Source organism: Paralichthys olivaceus, chromosome 14, assembly GCF_024713975.1.
Source record: "Paralichthys olivaceus isolate ysfri-2021 chromosome 14, ASM2471397v2, whole genome shotgun sequence".
Lineage (NCBI taxonomy): Eukaryota > Metazoa > Chordata > Actinopteri > Pleuronectiformes > Paralichthyidae > Paralichthys > Paralichthys olivaceus.
This window is the reverse complement of record NC_091106.1, coordinates 12,324,439-12,345,859: the sequence shown is the minus strand read 5'-3', so window position 1 is coordinate 12,345,859 and position 21,421 is coordinate 12,324,439. Positions and strand designations below refer to the sequence as shown.

Below are 21,421 nucleotides of genomic sequence, written 5' to 3'. Positions count from 1 at the left end.
AGGTGTTTGTGCTGAATCACTCAAACAGTACATTTGTGCACAGCAACTGTTGTGTTTCAATGTGTTTTACGTTTGTTGAAAACATATCGGACTCGCAGGGACCATTCATCCGTTTAATTTGTCTTTGGACCACATCCTATATAAACCACTAGACTTTTTATTTGTCCTGAGACTTCTGCTGAACTGTCGAGCACACACTGAATTTCATTATGTGGAGCTGTTAGGCTTTATTTATTCATCTCTGGTGTTGGATTTTAGGCTGAACGTTCTGTCCACCCTCTCTGTAGACTCACCACCGTGCATAACAAGAAGACCGCACATGCACTCGCCATTAGTGGCTGCAGGGATATTGATTAGGCTGTTGGAGAAAGGAGGTGGGATTTCCCAAGTGAAGCATTAATAAATTGTTGCTGGCAAAATAAAAAAGCATCTCATTTAAACTGAGACAATCTCAAGAGTGTTTTTCAGAGGAGGCTCTTTACCTCATGTATCTCCACTCACTTACAGTTTAAATATGATCCAGATGACATTTTCATTGATTTCTCAGAGAATAATTCATGGAAAAAAGTCAGGGATGTTTTGGGGGCTGATATTTATGAGTGTGTACAATTTGTTGCAGATCCAAATAAAACTCCAGATCGAGTGAATTTAAAACTTTCATTTGATAATTTACCTGAACAATCAGCAGGATGTTCATTAAACTGGAGACAGTGTTTGATTGACAGCTCCCTCGCTCTTGTCTCTCCTCTGGATGGGACTGATCAGACTCTTATCACATATCTTTTTTCCCACACAGGACATTTTGACATGTCTCACTGGGGAAAAGCTAATTATAAATAAAAATCCAGATCTTGTGGATTTAAATGTTGTTTCATTCGGGGTCCATTGATCCTTGTTGGAGGTATGAACTCTTTGAGTGCCCTTCTGGTCTAGATATGAAATAAAATGCATGCAAAGCCAAACTGCTGGTGATGGAGGAGCTGTGAGATAATTTACACAAAACTTGACATAAATGTGTAATATATGTCTACTCCTCACTGTGTTGTTAACAGAAGTAGTCTACGGGTGATAATGAACAGGTAGTGGAAGCTAGATTTTCTTGACCACACATCATAGACAACTTATATTTATTTTAAGTCAAATCTCTAAAGGCTTAATATTGAATTCTTAGCAGTAGAATACTCACCATCTGCTGTTTATATATTCAACATTTTGTTTATCTCTCTTCTGTTTTTCCCTCTTGTGTTTTCCCTCTTTCCTCACAAAAACCGACGTGAAACTTTGTCTTCAATCATTCCCTTTTAAAGTGGACAATGTGGGTTAATGTTAACCTGACCCTGTCTCTGAACCCTGCCGAACAATCCCCGATTATTGAGGTGAAGTGAAACCTGTGTGAACATTGACAAAAGACGAAAAGCCTCAAAGATCATTTCCTGGCATTCAACTTAAGAGGAGAGCAGATTGGTTCAGTCTAGCTACTGACCCCAGCAGATTACAGAGCGGGCCTGTGGTGGGAGCGTCACGCAGCAAAACCAACAAGACTCAGAACCTCACAGAGATGAAGAAACGTGTTCTGCAGTGTCGGCATTATATGATATTGTCACTCATTAGAGAGAAAGGAGTTGTCTTCGTTAATGTGATTCTCATAAAATAATTACATTTTTTGAACTTAGCAGAAAACATAACCTGTGTTAGTTTTTAAAACAGTTTGTCATTCTGCTGTAAACCTCATTCTGTTAATGAGAAAATATAAATTAGTTTAGGTAACACTTGCCGCAGTGACTTTTCAGTATTTACTCATATTAATATATTTTTTTAATTTTTTAATTGCGTTTCATGGCACATTTTTCATGTTTCTCAGGTTCCTCACATTGATATTCAGCTTCTGCTGTATCACCAGCAGCCACCTTCAGGCCACTTTCAGTACTGAATCAAGGTTTCACAGTTATGACTTTTAATGATTTTAAAATGAGATTCTTCAGGGGAAAAGTAGATTAATCATATAATTATTCATATCATGTAAATTTGCTGCATTTGGGCAAAAGAATGTCCCTTGACGTTGATTTATGTTCATGCAGGTTCATGGTACTAATCTTCATCATGATAATTTTCATGTTAATCAAGAGTGAAATCCTGTGGCTGGCATTCCAGAATTACAATGAAGTTTTCTTTTTAGCCAGACAATGTTTCAGAATAATCTGAATCTAATTTGATTATTTTCCTGAACAATCAGCAGGATGTTCATTAAAATAGAGACAGTGTTTGATTGACAGCTCCCTCACTTTTCTCTCTCCTCTGGATGGGACTGATCAGACTCTTATCTCAAACCTTTTTTTTCACACAGGACATTTTGACATATCTCACCGGGAAAAAGCAAAGGTGTAAATAATTACATTAAAATCGTCTGAATTTCTCTCAGTTGCTCTCATTGCTCACTGGTTCACTTACACTTGAATACAGCAATCATTGTTACATCTGTGTTTTTCTCACCATCTCAAGTCAAAATGTCTGCTTTGAAAAATACCTCTGGGTTTAGTGACACTATATATTTATCCCCATATATCCATCCATTTTTTCATAGTAATGAAAATCGCTGGAGCCCGACCAAATAATCCAACATGAAACTTTCACAGAATATTGTTATCAGATTTATGTTAACTGATAAAAAACATTCTCATGTTGGCTGCACTAATAGCAAAACTGTTATCTTTAATTTCTTAATTGAATTTCCATGAATTTGGTTGTCTATGTGTTTTCTTTTTCATGGTTAAACAATGGAATATCAAGCCTCAGTTTAATTTATTTTTTTATGTTATTAAAACATTTTGATAATACTACAGTAATAGTAGCAGTTCCAATTATACATTTGATAACAGCTTATGAATAATTAATAATAGGATAAGCATTGAGTAGCTCCTGCAGCTCTGGAGTCACAGATGCAGTACCTGCAGAGGGAGGACAGAGAGGAAGTTCATTTGTCAGGTGTTTAACCATCAGTGTCTCCTCAGATCTGTCGTCTCCAAAGGCACCTGTCTGCCGGGGAGCACCAGCAGGACCTGTTCCAAGGTCAACCGGCCATGTTCGTGTCCCAGTACTCCCAGCCGCCCACTCAGAGTCTGGTTGAGCTGATCCAGCTCTGTGGAGGAACAGTGTGTAAAACTATACGGCAGGCGGGTATCTGCATAGGGAGGTACAGCGGCAGGAGACCAGAGGGAAGCAGGATCCTGTCGGAGCAGTGGGTTTTGGGTAAGATTTGATATGTTCTGCTTCTCTCTGTGTTCAAGGCTAAATACCTTTATTCTGTCACTAATTGTTTCTCCTGTGTTTTTGTGATTTTATTTTCAGATAGTATCACACATCTGAAGCAGCTGTCATATGATAACTACGATTTGGAGTGAAAGCTGTTGAATATTTTTATTTGACAGTGTCTTCGAAGACTTCTAGGCTTTGTTACCATGGCTTCCTGTTACTTGTAAGGACTGTCAACTATTTAACATGTTACTGTGAATCTGCTTTGATGTTCTGCAGGTCGATTTTTTTATCACATGAATTTTATTTTTCATTATCTAGTAACCACGAGTGCTTAAATGTGTTTTGTTCAACAACTGAGACATGAGATTGAGCCACATTGATTTTGAACAGTCTGATTTTAAAAATACTTTCTGAGCCAGTTAAATACTCTAATGGAGATAAATGATACTGTATCTTCACTATATCTTTAATGTAACCTTTATAGATGTGTTTTATGATGTTGGTGTTAATAAATGATTTTTTTCTAAACTTTTGATTTTGATTATTGGTTTTCTTATATTCTTCAAGTATATTTGTTAAAATTATGATATTTTTTTGATAATGATAGCATAATGAATGTAGAAACAACTTGATTTTTGAAAAGGACAAAGCACAGTACTGAGATGGATCGTAACAAGCGTAATTCATAAAATAACAGTGCACATGTGTAAACTAGAGTTTTTGTTTTGTCACATACACTGCTGTCACTGTACATGATTAAATAGATTTGAATAGGTTTAAATTTAAATAGATTTAAATAGATTCAAAACATATGAGACATAATAAATAACTTTGAGAAAAAGTATCTGCTCTTCAACATCTATCACATCCAACTCCAACACGATCTGCTTAGTAACACTCGCCATTGTTCTGAAGTAAACGGAGACACCAGAGAATTTGTAAAGAAGCACTGAGGCCGATTCACGCTGACATCTACTGTGTAGTTGGTAACTTAAATTGTGCAGAAGCATAAAAGACATTCACCATCTTGTCCTATATTCTAAAAAACAAAAATGTGTACGATACAAAGATTAGTAGGGCCATGGTTAGTTTATATCATATAAATAAATTGATAGAATGAAATGAAAAAGAAATGTTATTCTTTTTATTTATTTGTCATCCTCTTTTCTTTAAGATTCTTTTTTATGACACGCTTTTAAAAAAGAGCGGCATGTCCCTTTAACGTCAGGACGCCCATTGGCCAGCTTCTCCTACATCCCTCAGCCAATCAGCTCGGCCGATGTTACGGAGTGTCGTTACGTAGGGAGGCGTGTGTGACATTCGCCGCACGAAGCTAGTTCAGAGCAGCTAAGTGGAGGAAGATGGAAACTGGAGGAGAACAGACACAATTCTTTCTCTTTTAAATTTCTCCGCTGAAGGTTGAGCTTCCTCTTGTTTCCTGTCGCGTCAGAGGAGACGGTTTGTGTCAGATGCGGCCGTCAGTTAAAACTTCCTGCACGTTAAACCCGCGCGCTAACGCTCCCCGGTAACTTCCAGGGTAAATGTTCGGAGTTCTGGTTGAGGTCGTTGTCCGGTCCGCCGAGCTGAGATGACGAGACTAATCGGATAACAGCGGGTCATTTCGCTTTTTGTGTGTCGCAGTATGGGAGGCTGTTAGCGCTTAAGCCGACGCGGCTAACTGCGGTGTGCACACAAGGTTACAATTAGCTTTAGCCGAGCTAGCTCCTCACTCCCCCTGCTCTCCGCTGCCTCTGTAGCCTCCTCGCATTCTTATGCTGACCTGTCAGGGCAGGTGTGCAGAAAGCGGGCCAGGTGTGGCGCGGGATAGATAGTGTGTCATTTAGCCTGGCCCCGAGCCTTTCTTCAGGGATTGTCGCTGCCTCGGTGGAGCCAGTGGGTCGGGACCATGCTGCTCTCCCTGGTCGTGCACACACACTCGCTGCGGTACTGGTTCCCAGCCACGATCATGCTGGGAACAGCCCCGGCTTACCTGCTGTCGTGGGGAGTATGGCGTCTCATGTCAACTGTCCTTCCAGCGAGAGTGTACCACAGAGTAGACGACAGACTGTACTCCATCTACCAGAGCATGGTCCTCTTCTTCTTTGAGAACTACACAGGAGTGGAGGCAAGTGACCCACCACCATCCAGATGAAACTGATGATGATTGATTGTTTGAACATCAAAATACCTTCACTCTGAGTTGTACCTGCAAACTTGATTTTGATTTGACATGGACACTCCTCGCAGATCAATTCATTTTTGCAGGTTTATTTATTTGAGAAAAGTCTTAATAACAAAATCAAACGACTGATCAGGGAGAACCTTTAGAACCTGATGCAGAACAAGAAAGTTTGCATTCTTCTGCCCTGTTGCTGCCACTCCTTGTACATAGTGATAGTGTCGTAGCTGTTACCTCGGACTCTGATATGATGCTGTTTGTGTTGTAAGCTGTCTGCTCCTTGCCTTCAGCTGGAGGCCGCATGATTAGATTAGAAGGAAATTTTCGTAATAAATCCCCTCAGGATTTATTGAAAAGCTGCGGTCTTTTGTAGAACAACATGTCTGGGCTGCAACCAAATCCCTGAAGCAGTTTGAATGATTAAAACAACAAAATAAGTGTCTGTGTTTATGTCACTATATATCTGTGTAAACCTGCTTTTGTTCCTTTCTCTGTAGATTGTTATATATGGAGATATACCAAAGAACAAAGAGAACGTCATCTACCTTTCTAATCATCAATGTACAGGTAATATATTTAAATATGCAGCTTTTATAAACTTAGATCAATGTGAATGACAGTGTAAGTATTTGTAACCTTTCTTTTAGCTGACTGGATCATCGCTGACATGCTCGCCATCAGGCAGAGTGCGATTGGCCATGTCAGATATGTTCTTAAAGATGGACTCAAGTGGCTTCCGCTGTACGGATGGTATTTCTCTCAGGTAATGCTGCTGTGTGAGTATATGCATGTCATTATGTGAATTTCAGATGTAAATGAAATGTAAACTTCATTCTTCACTGATCAGATTCTCTGGGGTTTTTTTTAGCATGGAGGGATCTATGTCAAACGAAGTGCAAACTTTAATGAGAAAGCGATGAAGACGAAACTCCTCACTCAGACTCAATCAGGAGCACCAGTAAGTATGTTTTAAATTGGCCCCTTGAACACATGAATATTTAATTTCTACATTAAATGATATCTTCACATTTATTCAGAAAGTTCTTTTATGATTATTTCAACTTTCACAACTTGAATTCAGATTTCTCTGCAGTAGTCTTCAAAAATTCCATTTAATAAAATTCCCTCTAATCCTATTATCCTATTAAGGCTTTGACGTGTATGAATTGAACACTATGAAAATTGCTCTTGATTAGATATCGAGTCATGAAGGTCCTGTTACACTGTGTCTTAACTGGTGTCGAAACTAAGGGTTCACTTTTAATCACTTTTTTGGATTAAAGTGAGGGAGATTAGTGTTTTTCCCTCTCGGTGTGTGTGAGTGTGTGTGTGAGTGAGTGAGTGAGTCAGGTCGCTAAATAACCAGATTTTAAAATGTAATATTTTAACCCTGACCCAAGGTTGACTGAAAAATCTTTCTGAAATAATTTGTTAAAATAAAATGCATTATTAATTGAGAGTTCTAGTAATTCACAAATAAGTTATGAAACATATGTTTCATCATTTGCAAATGTGAGGATGTAGTTATTGTTGAAAAAGCCTTGATATTTTGCATAAGATGAAAAATAATGATGGAAGTATTTATTTGTGCACCACTGGCGCTAAAGCATATTAACAGATTGGTACAATTTCCTGGTAATTGTTGAGTTAGAGTCCAAATAGATTTTTAAAAAGTGAGACAATAAAAGTGTCTGTCCAGATTTTGTCGAACAGATTTTGTTCAGGACAGTATGTTCCTTGAATTTCTGTATTTGCCAGAAACTCCACCACGTTTGGTTCACGTTAGGAATCAAACGTGAAGCAGCTTTAAGTTAACGTCTTTTCTTCCCCACAGATGTACCTCGTCATTTTCCCAGAAGGAACTCGGTATAATCCAGAGCTGAAGAAAGTTATCGCTGACAGTCAGGCTTTTGCTACAAAAGAAGGTACTGGCACGATATCAGCCATTCATGACTTTGCTGCTACTCTGTTACTTGTTTTGCCATTAGCAATGTGTGTTGGAATGAAGAAAAAAAAATTCAGTCAGATCTTTTTCTCTCACTTTAATCTCTGAGAGCAGTAAAAAAATTTAATTAGAGGCAGATACATCTTTAAAACTGCCATATTCATTGATATCGTTAATAAATCGCTGGTATGGTGCCAGGAACTGGTCATCTTCTTCCAAAACGGCTTATTATATATTTAACCTATGGAACTCAATATTTTGAGGAATAAATTGACTTAATGCTCATCTACAACAGATAATTCACTTCTCACTTTCAGTACTTAAAAGAGTCAGTCATAAAGAAAGTAAGTAAAATTACCTGCTTTACATGCTGCTTGAATTTGACAGTGCATTTCATCATAGCTTAAAAATTCTACTTTTGAATACATGAGATGTGTCATCATGTTTATTACGATGCTGTTGTGCAGTGTGTTGCTCAGGTCAGCTCACAAACTGTATCCATTCAGCAGAGATTAAGCCTATCTCTGGACCACAGCTTTGACCACACCTTCCCCCATTAATCCAAACAAATCGCTGTGCAGAGCCGCTATGTGCACATGACATTATCTGCTATTAGTGAGGTATTAGTAAGCAGAGGATGGATCGACCATGCAGAAGCTCAACCAAACACAATCAGTTACAATGCGCTTTTTTTTTACACTAAATACAAGCTGTATTAATGTTCAGTGAGATGTGACAGGCTTCATAGTTACTGTCTATAAACCTAATGCTCTGGTCTGCTCGTGTTTTACGATAGGACTGGCTGTTCTGAAGCACACTCTTACACCCAGGATGAAAGCATCTCACGTAGCCATGGACACGATGAAGGACCACCTGGACGCCGTGTATGACATCACAGTGGCCTACGAGGGAACGCTGGATGCCTCTGGTCAAAGAAGACCTGCACCATCCATGCCAGGTAAGCAGGTATTTGAAGTTAGCCACAGACATTCAGCTTTTAGATCGTGTGTTCCTGAAAAAGATGTACATATTACAATTTCCTCCGTTTAACCTGTTTGTACTGGGTGATTTTTATCTGGGGTTTTTATCCGAAAGGTAAAAAACACATCTTGTGCACATCTTGTTGAACATATATAACTGGAAGGGCTGGAGCATTCATTGGGGACTTAGTCTGGTCTAAATTCAATCAAGAAAATGCTCAGCTTGGCGAAATTACAGCCCACAGTGTAGAGGAATATTACAAGAAACTTTTCTTCTGTTTGCCTTTACATCAGTCGACTCCAGAATGATCTGTTGTGCTCAGTCATCGCTACTTTTAGAATTCTAATAACAAATTCTGTTACTGCCATTGAAATCGGATCCGTATCTGGATATCTTGTGTGCATCTGGAAACATGTATGTTAATTTTAGATAAACCAAGTTAATCAGATCAGCCAAATCATATCTGGTATCTGACTCACACAGGGATTGGTTCATAGCCAGGTGTAAATACAGACTATGAAAAAATGAATGGCACTCATTGATGGCAATTCTTCCTCTGCTCTGGAACGTGACATGATTGTTGACAGCAACTTATTCCCATTTGAGATCCAAACTGTGTTTGCAGAGTCAACACAACAGGAACACTTATTAATACCAGGTATCAGTGCAAAAATCTGGCTTTTTTGTGTGTCATGATTAAAAAAAAAACACCTCACTAGCTGCTGTAATCAGCTATTGTCGCTGTGGCTCTTATTAGAAGTTAAACCATATTATTTTTATCACTGATTAATACAACATCCTAGAGCTTGGGGCAATGCCGTCAAAGGTTTGTTTTGTCTGATCCCAAAATATTCAATTTGTACTTCAGAGCCTTGAACCAGCAAATGTTTGCTTGTCAATCACACAGTTGCCTAGTCATTCCAACTGAGATCCATATAAACTAGGGTTTTTGGTTTCTGAATCTGACCCAAGTCATATCAAGTTGATAACCCAGCCGATGTGACAGAACCTAACAGCAGCTGATGTGCTTTCCACAGTCCCACAGGCAGTTTATTATCAATCCTGCAACACTGTGTTGACTTCCCCGTTAATTAATTATAAAGCAAACATCACCTATTAACATCTCTGTCTTCCTGTAAACAGCATGACTCCCTGTTTTTCAGTTTTTGATTATTGTGCATTCCCGGTTGTTTTAAAAAAATAAAAAAAACCTCCTGCTACAGTCAGGAATAAACATTGACGTGTTTCTAGCAAACGGAACTGAAAGAGGCAGAAAAGCTTTCTTCCTATCACGCACATCCTGGCCTCATGTGGTGACTGTGACTTTAGTCATTTTAACAGGAGCTGGAAGCTGAGGCTGCAGCTTATTGACATTCCTTCTGTTTCTCATCAGCGTGAACAGTTCACTCCATTTTATTGTGAAGGTACAACCTGACGTGTTTATTTAAACACTGAAATAACAGTTTCTGAGATAGAAGACTTAATACTGAGTCAATATTCATTGATAAACTGTGATGTCATAATGGAGCAAATGGATATAGGTTTCAAGCAATTTCCTTAATTGATAATTGGACAATCATTAATAAATAACACAACATAACCTGTATCTTTTTTCCATCATAACATTTTTAATCTACTGGTGTGGCACCTTATGCTGCATCCAGGCTGACTAATTCAGTTTGTGAACAATTAATTTGAATAATAGATTTTAATATAAAACTATATCTTAGAGAATAGAAATCGTGTTTATCTGATAAAACATGACGAGGGACTGGGAGAAGCAGGACCCTCTCCATTCTAAATATTAGAAGTTGAATGTTTCAGATCAAAGAACAGAAACGATTACTTTTATTACTTAATCATTTTGGATACTTTTTTATCCTCATCCAAGAATTTGCTCGCTATTCAACAAACTAGACCAGACCAGGTCTTTTCTGTCAGGGCGCTCACTCTATGGAACAAACTCACAGAGGAGATCAAACTGGCTGACGCTCTTAAAAACATATTATACTAAATGTGCTTTTACTGCCTTTGTGGTCTCACCTTTCTTTTCTTCTTTTAAATCACCTTACACCACAAATTTTATCCAATGGTATTAATCATTTTATTTAGCTTCTTTTAAATAATGACTACTTTTAAATTGCTTTAATAATTTTGTCTTGTAAAGCACTTTATAACTTTGTTTTGAAAGGTGCCATATAAATACAGTTTATTATTATCGGGTGCTTCAGTGAAACAACTCTGTGCACGTATCTTCCAGCAGTTTGCTTTCCTCTGTGCACACAGATGTTTCCACGTATTAAAGATTTCTTCTCTCAGATTTTCAGTTTGTTTTTTGAAATCAGGACTTGTTTATCACTCGAGAGCGTACAGTTAATTTCCTTCACCTCTTCCAGGTTGGTTGTTTTTAAATGTGTGTTTGGAGCATTGTTCTTTTCTCTCTCTCACACACACACACACACACATGCACGCAGAAGGTCAGTTTCAATATGTGCAGCAGCTGATGGAGGCGCACGCTCCACCGGCATAGCAATCTCTCACAGTGGACTTCGATCAAGTTTCCTCTTTCGGCTGTCGTGCCAGGTTTCCTGATAATATTGCATGTTGTGGAAACAGGAAGTTGAAGGTCTCTGGGGATACATGTGTTGCCTTGAGCATTCACACTTAGCTACGTTTTTTTATGTCTGACCTTCTCAGACACTCATCAGGTTTTCTCTCTACTCTCACTACCCTGACAGTTTGATTTAGCTATAGACTGAAAACGTTTTAACTTATTGACTGGAGAGAATTGAATTTATATGATCAAGCAAATGACATTCAATTGAATGTTTGATTGATTCATTTAATTTTAGATCTTGAATAAAACATTGTATGTATTTCAGGTTTTGACCGGATTTCATTATCACCTCTGTATTTTCCTGTTAAAGAATCAGTTATGTAACCCTCATGACCAACAAGCTGCGTTCACCTCACAGCTCTTTACTTTCTTGAGTCGAAGGACCTTGTGTGTGTCACAGTGGCTCTACACTCTATCACTGTCACCTCCTGTTGATTTTAAGTGCTTACTCTACGTGCCGTTTCACTGAAAGGCTTTTCCTGTTTTTGTTTAGTCTCTTTTATTTTCTGTGTTTGACAGAATTCCTGTGCAAAGAATGTCCTCGCGTCCACATACACTTCGACCGTGTGGATATAAAGGAAATTCCCCCAGAGCCACTGTTTTTCCGCAGGTGGCTACACGAGCGCTTCGAAATCAAGGACCGGTAAGTGTGTGTGTGTGAGTGTGTGTGCGTGGGTGGAAGAATTTATGATGTTGAAATTGCATGCTGTCCCATCAGTGCTTAAAGCGCAGTGAGTTGAGGTTTTGAGATGTTTTGCACTTGAACACCAGGAGTTTCAAGTGCAGATTCTTAGCGTCTGTTTCTTAGAAAACCTGAGAATAAAAAAGTAATCAAGATCATTTTGAAAATCTGATTCTAAATATTAGTTGATCGAGAATAACCAAACAAGATCCAGTCAAATATATATTGAAGACAATGTGAACTTGTTAGTTTACTAGAGAGATGAATCCAATCTATCCAAGAGAGCAGCAGAGTCTCATATCATCAGTGTCTGACAACAACATAAACTCATGAGAGTGAAAGAAGGTGATCACGTCCCAAATCTTAGTAAAGTTCAGGTTTCCCAACTATTGTTTACTAACTGGACCTGAAATAGTTGCTGGGGGAGCGAAGCAACAATTTTAATACAATAAAAATAATTATTTGTTGCAGCCCTGAAGTCAGTTCATATGTAATAGGAAAGGTCCAGAAAAGGGGAACCAGCAATAAATAACACCAACCAAGCTATTAAAAAAAAAAAAGCCCTGATATGACTTAGGTGCAGTTTTACATCAGGTTCACATCAGGATTTTTACCTGTGTATCTCTAAGATGGGCTGAATTCCTAAGTGTTATCCACTTTTCTTTTTAATAAAGGTTGCTCACAGATTTCTACGAGTCGGAGGATGCAGACAAAATCCGCAAGTTCCCTGGGGAAGGCAAACCATCTCCGCTAAACCTCTCGAAAACCCTCCCGTCAGTGACCATCTTGGGTGCACTGACACTGCCATTACTGCTGACAGAGAATGGCAGGAAACTGTATATAAGGACCTGGGTTTATGGGACGCTGTTGGGCTGGCTGTGGGTAAACGCGTTTCCCTAACGAATGGACAAGCAGAGGCTGCCACAGTGAGACGCAAAAACACGTAGAGAGACGGTGCCATTTTCCTGTTTCGCAACAACACAAGGTGTGTTCCAGATGCAGAGCAGTTATCTGATAAGAGGCTCAGCGCTTTATCCCGCACGTCTGGCTTAATGTTGACCTTGAGCCGAAAGCTGAACAGAAATGTGAGATTTTTGCTACTTGTTCCTGCGCGTTACTCGGATTTACAGCCTGAAACGATGAGAAAACATGAGTGGATTTGTATTAAAGTCAAATATTGGGCTTCTCAGAAATCCCCTTTGATATCTACTATGAAATTAAAATTGCTACATACATCTCTAAACATATTTTCCCTCTTAAAATATTTTCCCCTTCATAGGAGTTACCCAAATTAGTATTCTTGCATGCTCTCTAAAGCTCTCATATGACATTTATTTTTGTCAACAAAGTGTGCCGAGTTCTTTAAAAACTCGTTTAAAGGTGATGGTCAGATACTGTGTGTAACTGACAGAGTGCACGAGCCTCCTGACGACTGTTCAGTTATAACGAAGTGCACTGATTAGTTGACATTGGTTGAAATGTCTGTTTTTGATGCCAAGTCAATAGTCAGAAGGATTATGCACTTCGCTCATTTTAAGTGATGTTTTTACATTAGTAGAATAAAAGAAATGATATGCAGTCTTCTATAGGAGCTCATAAACATGACACCAGCTGTAATGTTTACCATAACTATTCATAGTGACATCACTTGTTTCATAGCGATAATGAATGTAGCCATAAAAAAGGAGCAAATGTTTGTTTTTTCCTTATTTTCCAAAACCCATTCATTATTATTTAAAAAAAAATGTTTTTTTTAGCTGAACAGATGCCACAGTGAGCTCGTATAGAGGAATGAGTGTTACAGATGAAAATGTTCTACCAATGTAAAATATAGACTGTAAATAAAGATGGACAGCCCTTCTCCACTTGCTCCCACTATCCAGAAATGAAGCCAAAATATCCCAGAGACGAAAGCTAACATCTTTTGCCGATGTCGTCAAATGGAGACTGAGTCTAAAATAACAGTAGCAATCGGAGATGGAGCGATACACAAGCTCCACCAATCGCCAGTCTGCTCAACTGTCAATCAATGTTTTTCTTTTTATAGCATCAAATAACTAATTATAACCAAACTTGCCAGGAAAATTAGCGGTTGAACAAACGTCTGTGTGATAAGAAAATGTCTTATTCGACTTTGACTTTTTAGTTTGGTCCATGTCCTTGATACAAACATGGAGGAGGTGAGGTTATGACCTTTACTGTAGCCATCCTCCAGTTGGCAGTCGAGACATTTTGCCTTCACTTTTGGAGAGAAATCATTTCGTCCGTCTTTATAGACATTCTATGACGTCAAATATCGCTTAACTTTAAAATATCATTCATTGCCAAAACAAGGTGTATTTTTGGCCTAAATACTTTATAATTATATCTATTTTTATTATTATTGTTTATTCAGAGTTCCATAAGTTTTTTATCCATTTGTTACTTTTAATATTGTGTTACAGCTCACTTGAAAATACCTACCTAGCAAAAAGCTGACAAAGCCATGTGAACAGAATATCACAGGTTCCTGTGCACTCAAAGCCATTTGTATTATAATCATCACTGTATTGTGAAAAGCACTGTGTCCATTGTGGTCGTTTACTGAGATGAAACCATTGCATTTTCCACATGTCACTTTACAAGTTTTGCTATCTAGTTCTCCTTTAGAGTCAGTCCGCCATATGTTTTCCTCAAGTGGATCACGGTACAATACATCTCATGATTTTTACATGTTTCTCTGATACCTCACTTGAATAATCCTTCCTCGTTCTGAAACGACCCTTGTCAGCCATTTTATAGTTATTTTTATCCTGACAAGATCAGACTGTAACTCATCAGGAAACTCTGCGTAGACAGTATTTCAATGCCAATGGTTTTTGAAAATGTGTGCCTTCTCTCTGGAGGAGTTGGTCCTCAGCCCTCCCACAGGGGGCCACAGTGGCTCTTTATTCCAGCAGGTGACCTCCAGCGTGCAGGAGCTGCTGCTCGCTGCAGCTCGCGGTCACATTGTCTACACTTCATAGTGGCTTATTTTGCTCTAAGAATGCATTTACACTTTTTGAGGACTATTGTGAAATGATGAAACCTTTAATGTGTGTGTGTGTACGTTCTGGAAATGGGGAATCTGAGTGAAATAAAGTGAATTTCTTTGGGGAGAGTCCAATGGTCTCTTTTGTCCTACTGTCCTCAACACGTTTAATAAGACGTCTCAGCCACTGTTATTAGAGGAGCACCAGTGTATCTGAAGTCCTCTGCTGTAAAGTTTTACTGCAGGAATTAGACTGATGTTTATTTATGTTTGTAAAAATCAAAATTTTGAACAATCTTATGTTGACTGATTAAAAATTCATAGCCATGGTGCCTGAGGTTATCATTATTGCATCACATTACATCAAGTGGAAAAACATGTAGAACCCATCTGTATAATTCCCTTTTTTACATAAATTAAACACTTTTTTTTATAGAGCTGGAGTAAATCATGCTGAACTGACCCTGAGCTCCCAGAGGGACAGCTGCAGGCCAGAATAAATAAATGTATCTTGTAGGAAACATATTGACTGCTCACCTCAACACCACCTCTGTTGTTTGTGTATGTACCTTCACAAATACAATGAACACTACAGACAACACATAACAGCTTGCTTTGGCTCAGGAACTCACAGCCCATACTTTTACTTTGTCCAAATAATTCTCCCTGTCCTTGGGTTTTCAATGTGTAATTTAGTTTGTGGAGATTTCTATCAGAACCACACAGCCCTATTTAAACAGATAGTGAAGGTTTTTCACACAGTCCTTTTCTAAATGGTAACAAATATAATGTTAACAAATATCACCTTACAGAATTATAATGAAATCTAATCACCAAAATAAAGCAATGTGTTGCACAGTTAAGTCAGAATCTCAATCGGAAATGCTGTTCAGTCACTTAACATGCCTGTTTTGTTCCTTTAAAAAAATATGATTTGAGCTAACTCACTCAAAAGACCAAGTACAAACAACTCGCTCACGAGGTCCAAAGTGGTGCAAATATTTAATTTTTAGTCAAGTTTTAAGGTGGATTAATTTGAATTTAAGATTTTACATGTTAAATTAACATGAGATTTTTTTTTTTTTTTTTTTCAAAATTCCAGCCTGATGTTTTACAGTGCAGGGACTTCATCTGACCTGATCAGCATTCAGACACATACCAAGGCTGTTACTAATATGGAAGGCAAAACTTTGTAATAATCATTTGAGTTCATAGATATTTAAATTAAATTCTAAATGGTCAACGTTGTGTCTAAAACTGGGTGATGATTTAGTACATGTATCGTATGTGTGCATTTTATTCAAGTATTAATCTGTTTAATTCTATTTTGACCAATGAAAATATCTTATTTTGTTGATGTTTGAATTCCCACTTTAAGCTCGGCCGGCGAACGCAGCATATTTAACAAATCACGCATGCGCATTAGTGTGCGGCAGCAACCAGGAAGTGCAGTGACAGATCGAAGGTAACGTTGAGCTGCTGCTGTTGTTTCCACTCAAAGGTAAAAACAAAGACACACACACGAACACAACAACTTTCTAAAGACAGCGCCTCAGCGTGTGCTGAGTCAGCGTCGATGTGAGTGTAGAATAGATCATGTCCGTGAAAGTCTTCCTCTGTTGTTGAATGTTTTTATCACAGTGACATCTAGCGGCCTCTCCGGCGTCCTGCCGGCAGATGGAGGAGAGTTTTAGTAAACTTGTTGTTTGAGATATGATGAGAATAGATTCACGTGTGGACTTAAAGAAACGACCAGTGTCAGTGTAATACGTGTGGAAGTCAAGTGTCTCCCTGTGTGCAGTTTAGCGATGGACTGGATCGGGTTCAGCTACGCTGCGGCCATCGCCCTCGGAGGATTCATGGGATACAAGAGAAAAGGTTGAAAGAAACTTGAGAGAAAAGCTCAGCCGCTCGATCGATGTATGAGAGGATGGACCCTGATTGTCCTCATGTGTCTCACTGCAGGCAGCGTGATGTCCCTCATGGCTGGGTTAGTCTTTGGTGGATTAGCTGCTTATGGTGCCTACAACATCTCTAATGAGCCAAAGGACATTAAGGTCTCATTGAGTGAGTATGGAAAGGATCATTCTCATACATTCACGATACCAGACATAACAATAACTATTATTATTATTATTATTATTATTATCATATGAAGAGTTGCTGCTATCATCCATAATTGTCAGTCTTATTGTTTTCATTATAACTAGTCAGAGCTGAAACCTGATGGTTACACAACTGTTCCTGGTCTCTCTCTCCTCTCCTCTCTCCCCCTGGTCTCTCTCTCTCTCCTCTCCTCTCTTACCCATTTTTCTCTGCTCCCAACCTCTCCCAACCGGTCAAGGCAGATGTCCGCCCTCACTGGGTCTGGTTCTCGAGGTTTCTTCCAGTTAACGAGGGAGTTTTTTCTCTCCGCAGTCAGCAAAGTGTTTGCTCATTGTGGGAACTGTTGTGTTTCTCTATAATTTTTACAGTGACCAAAGAGAACTGGTTTTAATATCCAGCCACTAACACGCCATTGGTTCTGTCTTTCAGTTGCCTCTGGAACCCTTGCAGTAGTCATGGGAATGAGATACAAGAAGTCTGGAAAATTATTGCCTGCTGGGATTATGTCGGGGCTAAGGTCAGCGTGCAGATATGTGTTGTGCAATGTGAAGATTGTGCAACGCTATTTCGCAATTCACACTTGTTGATTTAGTGGCTCCTTCATGGCCTTTCGTCTGTTTTCTTGCAGTTTGTTGATGGTGTTTCGACTTTTGCTCCTGATCATGGCCTGAGTGCAGGAACGGCCCCGACCAGACTGAGGAGACACTGTCGGTGTCTCGATGAACTAAGAGAACGTCGTTCCATGTCAGCACACTAAAACCAGACATCTGCTACTTGTAATAACATGCACTGATACGACAGCTTGGTATTTAAATGTGTCCTGTTTTGAAAGAGTTCATTCCAAACCATCAGTAACAGGATTTGAAGCTTATTTTGTAGATTTCATTATTTCCATCAAATACAAAAATACACTGATCAGTCACTACATTAAAACCATTGTTGTTAAAACCATCACCTGTTTAAATACATGATCAGGATTAAGTTTCATGGGACCAGAAACCTTATATAAGCTTCCAGTGGGTGTGAAGAATTGATTTAAAATCAACATTTTTGAAATAAATCTCTCAAATAGAAGTCAAACCTTTTTTCTTTTAAACCTTGTGAGTTTATATTATTTAATTTTGTCTTTATACACTGATGTATTCGCTCACAGCACTGGAGGCACAACAGATGTACATGACCTCTGTGGGTGTAATTGTTTGTCTTGGCAGTTTACAGTTTACACTTCTACATCAGTTTTGTGCTGCAGGATATTAAACTGAAGTATTCTAACTACTTAAATGTGTATTCCTGACTTCTCACTTTCTTTATCTTTGAGGGCGAAATGATTTAAATGTATAATACTAGCCAAACTAAATGTAAGAGAGTGATTCTTAAAATTATGATTTCCTTTTTGTGTATCAGGTCTGGTGATATTCCATTTGTTTGACAAAGAAAACAAAACTGCAGCTTCTCAAATGTTCTCCAGAAGTAGACTTTTTATTTAGTGGCATCTTCACTTCATTTACATTCACCGATTATTAGAAGAAAAACAAACTACATTATTTCATGTGGTACCGTGTGGATTAGTGCTATTGCCCCAGTGCAGTATTCATCTCAACATAAACCAGTAAATATAACTATTCATTAGATGTTTGATGAGTGTTTCTGATGTTCAACAGTAGCCGATTGAAATTAAAACTTGAGTCTCAACACCTCCATGATCGTCTTCACGTAGACGTCATCTGGCTGCGGCTTCCTCTTGCTGCCCGGCTGCAGAAACTTGCTGAGGGCGGGGACCCGGGACATCCTGCCCTGGAAAGACTTCAACACAGTATTCAGTGTTAGTTACAGCACTTTTTATGTATCTGTTCGATCTCTTTGTTGTTATTGTTCTTTTCTATCTCCGGTCTCAAACCTTGCATAAAATTTACCTTGACGTTGGGAAAGTCTGAGAGGATGCCAGGAAACTTCTCCTCCAGCATCAGGGTGCATTCAAGCAGCTGCACATCTGCACAGCTCAGTTTGCCTCCCACCAGGTACACAGGTCCAGACAGAGCCTGAGAAAGTTCAGCAGAAACATCTGGATGTTGTGAATTTAAATGTTTCCTAAGGGGAATGTTGTGGCAGAGGTTTGCACCCAGTGCTATTTCAGATATACAGCAGGTGTATTGGTACCTTTTCAAACACAGGCATATAGCGCTGCTTTGCTTTGGTTTCAATATTGTCCAGTTTTGGTTTTTTATCCGAGGTAAACGGCAGTATCATCATCATTTCCATGAGATCCAAGAGTCCCTCCGAGTACATGTTGATCCTGAGGAGAAGCGTCCACATTTGACCATGTTCTACAAAAATCCCAGCACACAGTATTGAAATACATTAACGAATGAAGGGATCATACATGGCTTTGTCTTTGAGATCTTTGCCGTGGAGATTGTACTTCTCTGCGATGTATTTCAGGATGGCCTTGGTCTGAATGAGCTTCATGCCGTCTATTTCCACCAGGGGAACCTGCTGAAACATGAGATCTCCATCTGCAGAGCAGGAGACACAGGGCAGTAACACATTAAGTTTTAAAACCAGTGCTCTGTATCTTTGATTTTCAGCGTCACGTGATACTTGAAGTAAGATTACTTCATAATAAAAGAGGCTGTGAGATTAGTTTTTTTAAACACACGGGGGAGTTGCTGGGTTAACTGTTGGACAACTCCCCACCACACCCTGGTTACTCTTGGGTTGAGTTCAAGTTCAGAGTGAACATATTCCGCTGGGGGGGAAGAATATAACTCAAAAGCAGGGACTGAATAATCTGCAGAGTTCAACTTCTTTAAAATCACACACACACACCAGATAGATAGATAGATAGATAGATAGATAGATAGATAGATTACTTTATTCATCCCCGGAGGGAAATTAAGTCGTCATAGCAGCTCGTGTATCAGAACACAACAAAACACAATACAATAGAACAAAACAAAACATTGAGGTAGAAAGAACACCAGCTTAATTTAAAGGTACAGTGTGTAGAATTTAGTGATATCAAGTGGTGAAGTTTCATGTTGCAGCTGAACACCCCTCACCTCACCCTCTCCTTCCAAACATGAAAAAGAACCCGTGGTAGCTTCAAATGTCATAAAAACTCAAAAGGTGTTTAGTTTGTTCAGTCTGGACTAATGTAAAAAACATGGCGGCCTCCGTAGAGAGGACCCCCTCCATGTAAATATAAAGTATTTGAATATGAAGGGTCTTTTCTGGGGTAAAGCAAACTACGATTCATACAATTTAGATGAAACGAACTAGTGAAAACATCATGAGGATTATTCTACATTACATTTCATAATAGTTCCCTTTCACCTAAATCTTACACACTGGACCTTTAAATGGATAAAAACACAAAGCCAAGCAGTCTCATGCTAAAAACCCTTCATCTGGTTACAGGTTATAGTTTTAAATTAAATACAAGTGATTGACGCGTTCTCTAGCCGATAGGTGGCGCTAATAATAAAAACTGACAACTCAGAATCGTGATTTGGAAAACGCAAAGTACTTTTTTATTTATAATCACTTTACGCAAACAACTCACCACTGAGGAGTTTCTCGTACTGCTCCCGGGTCTTCAGGAAAACTTCTTCGAACTGTGAACGCAACAGATGTTCAGTCACATTCAAGAAGTTAGTTTGAAACCACGAAACCAGAGGAAGAAAAGTAAAGAAACCTGTGTTCACCTCCACTTCCGCTGCAGCCAGGAGCCAGCGGATCGGCTCCATTTTCCCTCTGCCGTCGAAGTAGGTCAGCACAACTTTGTCAGCCATGGCTTCTCTTGGTCCTCAGGTGGGATTATAAAACTGCGAAGCTAGAAATAAACAAAGTGGAGGAAAACACATGTTACAAATCAAACTGCATGAACACGAGGGTGCGGGTGTTGAAGCCGAGTCCTCTTACATGTGCAGGGCTCAGGTCTGCTGTGGGACGAGTGGCCGGTGCCAGAGAAGTTTGAGATGTTATATAACTTTATTCTTCGAGAGAAAAAAGTCAGTAAAGGGGAGAAACCACACGAGGCTGCGATTGGTGGGTTGGTTTAGATCACGTGACTCCAAAAGACGCGGAAGTGCTTAAAAGTAGAAATACCACGGCTCCATCTTCATGACTCTGTGTGGGGGGATAATATCTTCTTATACGAATTAACATCACTCCAGTGCAGCCACAAGCCAAAGGGGACAAAAGACACACAATCAAATGTTTACTAGAACACAAAGACTCACTCCAAACATCCTGCAGGAGAATCATCTGTATCTGTATGTAGCTCAATCATGAATAATAATTCTATTCCAATATTTATTTATTATACACGTTTTAAAATTATGATTTTTATTTTAATAATTATTTTATTTTATATATATATCACTTTTACAGCCTGATGATGAATTTGCAGCATTTTTCTTTTTTTCTATATACTAAATATAGTCAAAAGCACATTTCATTATATTGCGTTTTGACTCTGGCACAAATAATCTGAATTATTGCATCATTATATCCTTGCACGTATAGGATTAACAGTGACCTGGATGAACCTTTCACATCAGATTAATCCGGCTGCACCTCCTGTGCTCACCCTGTTACAGCCACTGAACGAGGCATGGAGAATGGACTGTTATATAATAATGAATTAA

At 38.9% G+C, this 21,421-nt stretch overlaps 4 protein-coding genes across 4 annotated transcripts in view; 3 read left to right on the top strand and 1 right to left on the bottom strand.

Annotated features, from left to right (window-relative positions):
* The window catches only part of mcph1 (microcephalin 1), a 28,146-nt gene extending 24,366 nt beyond the window's left edge, over positions 1-3,780 (top strand). Inside the window, exons 14-15 of the mRNA XM_069538465.1 lie at positions 3,009-3,246; positions 3,346-3,780. Coding sequence (XP_069394566.1) covers positions 3,009-3,246; positions 3,346-3,398 — 291 coding nt within the window. The 3' untranslated portion in view covers positions 3,399-3,780. The remainder of the gene's footprint in view (positions 1-3,008; positions 3,247-3,345) is intronic.
* A 753-nt stretch (positions 3,781-4,533) lies between these two features.
* On the top strand, positions 4,534-14,791 carry agpat5 (1-acylglycerol-3-phosphate O-acyltransferase 5 (lysophosphatidic acid acyltransferase, epsilon)). The gene is made up of 8 exons (XM_020091866.2): positions 4,534-5,377; positions 5,929-5,998; positions 6,079-6,194; positions 6,300-6,389; positions 7,266-7,356; positions 8,173-8,334; positions 11,494-11,617; positions 12,331-14,791. The coding sequence occupies exons 1-8, from the start codon at positions 5,159-5,161 to the stop codon at positions 12,554-12,556; spliced, it is 1,098 nt and encodes a 365-aa protein (XP_019947425.2). The 5' UTR covers positions 4,534-5,158; the 3' UTR covers positions 12,557-14,791.
* Positions 14,792-15,925: 1,134 nt separating this feature from the next.
* On the top strand, positions 15,926-18,053 carry tmem14a (transmembrane protein 14A). Its single transcript, XM_020091894.2, has 5 exons — positions 15,926-16,167; positions 16,468-16,544; positions 16,632-16,733; positions 17,202-17,289; positions 17,401-18,053. The coding sequence occupies exons 2-5, from the start codon at positions 16,475-16,477 to the stop codon at positions 17,441-17,443; spliced, it is 303 nt and encodes a 100-aa protein (XP_019947453.1). The 5' UTR covers positions 15,926-16,167; positions 16,468-16,474; the 3' UTR covers positions 17,444-18,053.
* A 177-nt stretch (positions 18,054-18,230) lies between these two features.
* On the bottom strand, positions 18,231-20,877 carry gsta.1 (glutathione S-transferase, alpha tandem duplicate 1). Its single transcript, XM_020091879.2, has 7 exons — positions 20,694-20,877; positions 20,477-20,604; positions 20,335-20,386; positions 19,153-19,285; positions 18,930-19,065; positions 18,686-18,811; positions 18,231-18,575 (listed from the first exon to the last, which is right to left on the bottom strand). The coding sequence occupies exons 2-7, from the start codon at positions 20,561-20,563 to the stop codon at positions 18,447-18,449; spliced, it is 663 nt and encodes a 220-aa protein (XP_019947438.2). The 5' UTR covers positions 20,564-20,604; positions 20,694-20,877; the 3' UTR covers positions 18,231-18,446.
* Positions 20,878-21,421: the final 544 nt, after the last annotated feature.